This window comes from Rhagoletis zephyria, unplaced genomic scaffold (genome assembly GCF_001687245.7).
Source record: "Rhagoletis zephyria isolate East Lansing unplaced genomic scaffold, Rhagoletis_zephyria_1.1 Rzeph_scaffold_47076, whole genome shotgun sequence".
Taxonomy (NCBI): Eukaryota; Metazoa; Arthropoda; class Insecta; order Diptera; family Tephritidae; genus Rhagoletis; species Rhagoletis zephyria.
The window spans coordinates 1-2,268 of NW_016204131.1; the positions used below are offsets into that span (position 1 = coordinate 1).

The following is a 2,268-nucleotide window of genomic DNA, read 5'->3' on the forward strand; positions in this document are numbered from 1 at the left end:
CGGTGGCTGTGGCTGTGGTCACCTTTTCCGAGAACATGACAGTTTCGATGATAAAGCAACCGCACAGACACAGTCAGTCAGTGACACTGGTCGGTCGCCCTGGGGTCGAGGGTCAGAGCGAAGGCAGGCGGGTCGACGGAGGTATTCGGTGGTGGTGGTGGCGGCGGCAAGGGCAGCATCAAGGTGTACATCAACAGTCTGCTGCTGCTAATGGTTCTGCAGTTGAGCAGCTTGAACAGGAATGAAGCAGGCGCTCACCTTCCCTACCATGGACAAGTGAATCGCGTGACATGCACTTGCTTGGCTAGCTGCCGGCAGACTAACTCTGCTGCCACTGGCCCTCGCCAACTGGCTAGTCAAGCCAGTTGGCGCACCATTCAAACCTGCCGGGTGGCGCCTATTCCCTGCTTCAGCCGCTGCTAGCGGACTGTCAGACGACGAGGCGGCCACAGTGTCCGCTGGTGAAGTGGAAAAAAGTGTGGCCAGCTTACAGTGTGCCTGCTGAAAGCTGAGAAGACACCGACAGTGGCATCTTTCGCCGCGTAAAGAAGATGCGGCTCGGCGTAAGTATGTGCCATGAGGTATCTTATTTAAGGCCTCTTGGAGGTTAGAAAGAAGACAAGAATGACTTTGATGAGAATTACTCTACAAAAATACTACTAGCAAACACAAACAGTCGGCTATAGAAAAAGGCAGCTAGTGCTTCTAAACAAAGATTGTAAACAGCACTGACGGGTCAGTTTTTCAGCATATCACGGGTGATAACGCCATTTGAAGGCTTAACGTTTCGTGATATCTCGGAATCACCAACTTCGTGAAAGTTGGTTTTAGCTAAATCAACCAGAGACTGAAATGATAATAAAAGGCATTAGAAGCTGATAACTTTCAATCCAAGTAATTCACCTCAAAGGTGCGAGGTTCATAGGTGGCCAACAGCGNCTTAACGTTTCGTGATATCTCGGAATCACCAACTTCGTGAAAGTTGGTTTTAGCTAAATCAACCAGAGACTGAAATGATAAAAGGCATTAGAGGCTGATAACTTTCAATCCAAGTGATTTACCTCAAAGGTGCGAGGTTCATAGGTGGCCAACAGCGATAGTGACTTGCGACTAAGCTCAATATTAGNATTCACCTCAAAGGTGCGAGGTTCATAGGTGGCCAACAGCGATAGTGACTTGCGGCTAAGCTCAATATTACACTGAAAACAAAAGGTAAAATATGATTGTATCATTCAGGAAAGCATCCGCTATCAAGTACCTGAGTGAGCGAGGTGAGAAAATACTCCATCTTAAAGTCGTGCTCTTCCACCGATGCCAGTAATCGTTGCGCATAGAGGTCCTTCAGATGTTCAGCCCGTCGCTGTCGGTATTCAACTTTGTACTCCATTGTCTTTCGCCACTTACGAATTGCATTACGCCAAGTGTTTCGGCTTAACCCGTAAAAAGTCTGGAAATTCAAAATAATGAACAGAATGAGAGATCAACTAAATACACAGTATAAACAAAAGGCCTTACCCCGGTCAATCTAAAGAGAGCTTGTCGACGAAAGAACACACTTCGAGCCTCAGGTCGTCGCACGTACACTGGCATGTACTTCATGCAGATTTGAGTTAGATTGACCATCTTTTTCCGTTAGAGTTTGGCTACAGTTTTGCTCCAGAAAACAGTCGGGCAAAGTGAATGTGAAAACAAACTGAAAAATGCTTGTCACATGTTTTTGCACGCTATACGCACCCAAGTAGGAGCACCCAAGTCGCTCTGTTTTTATTTTTGAAACAAAATTCCGGATTCCGAATGACTAAATGATTCTTTATCTTCAGATTTTATTTTACGTGGCAATACTGTTAAATAGTCAAAAAAGATAAATGTTGAAAGTTAAACCAAACGATAGATGATAGGATAACACAAAAACAAGGAAAACAATCTATGTTTACATATTATCAATAAGTTTATTTGGTTTTTACATGTTGTTAAAAATTAAATAAAAAGGAATCTAGTAAGCATAGCAAGAGACAAAATCATCTTCTGATGGAGAATTTAAATAATAATGCAAGAATCCAGTTAAAAAGATCCACCACGCAGAGCCAGTACAAGATGCAACACAGAGCCGCCGGTAACTTTGTAGTCATTTGCAGTGCGGTCGTCGTTCCTAGATGATTCGCCAAGTTGTAAAGTTAAAGCAATTAATCAGTTAGTTGTTGTGAACGAGTACACATCATCCGCATCAATGCAATTTTCAAACATACATTTGCTTGCCACTGAAAATGA

At 43.8% G+C, this 2,268-nt stretch overlaps 1 protein-coding gene across 1 annotated transcript; it reads right to left on the reverse strand.

Moving 5' to 3' along the window:
• Nucleotides 1-736: 736 nt before the first annotated feature.
• LOC108355576 (uncharacterized) lies at nt 737-1,387 on the reverse strand. Its single transcript, XM_017606729.1, has 4 exons — nt 1,259-1,387; nt 1,062-1,199; nt 904-1,008; nt 737-847 (listed from the first exon to the last, which is right to left on the reverse strand). The coding sequence occupies exons 1-4, from the start codon at nt 1,385-1,387 to the stop codon at nt 737-739; spliced, it is 483 nt and encodes a 160-aa protein (XP_017462218.1).
• Between the last annotated feature and the right edge of the window lie 881 nt (nt 1,388-2,268).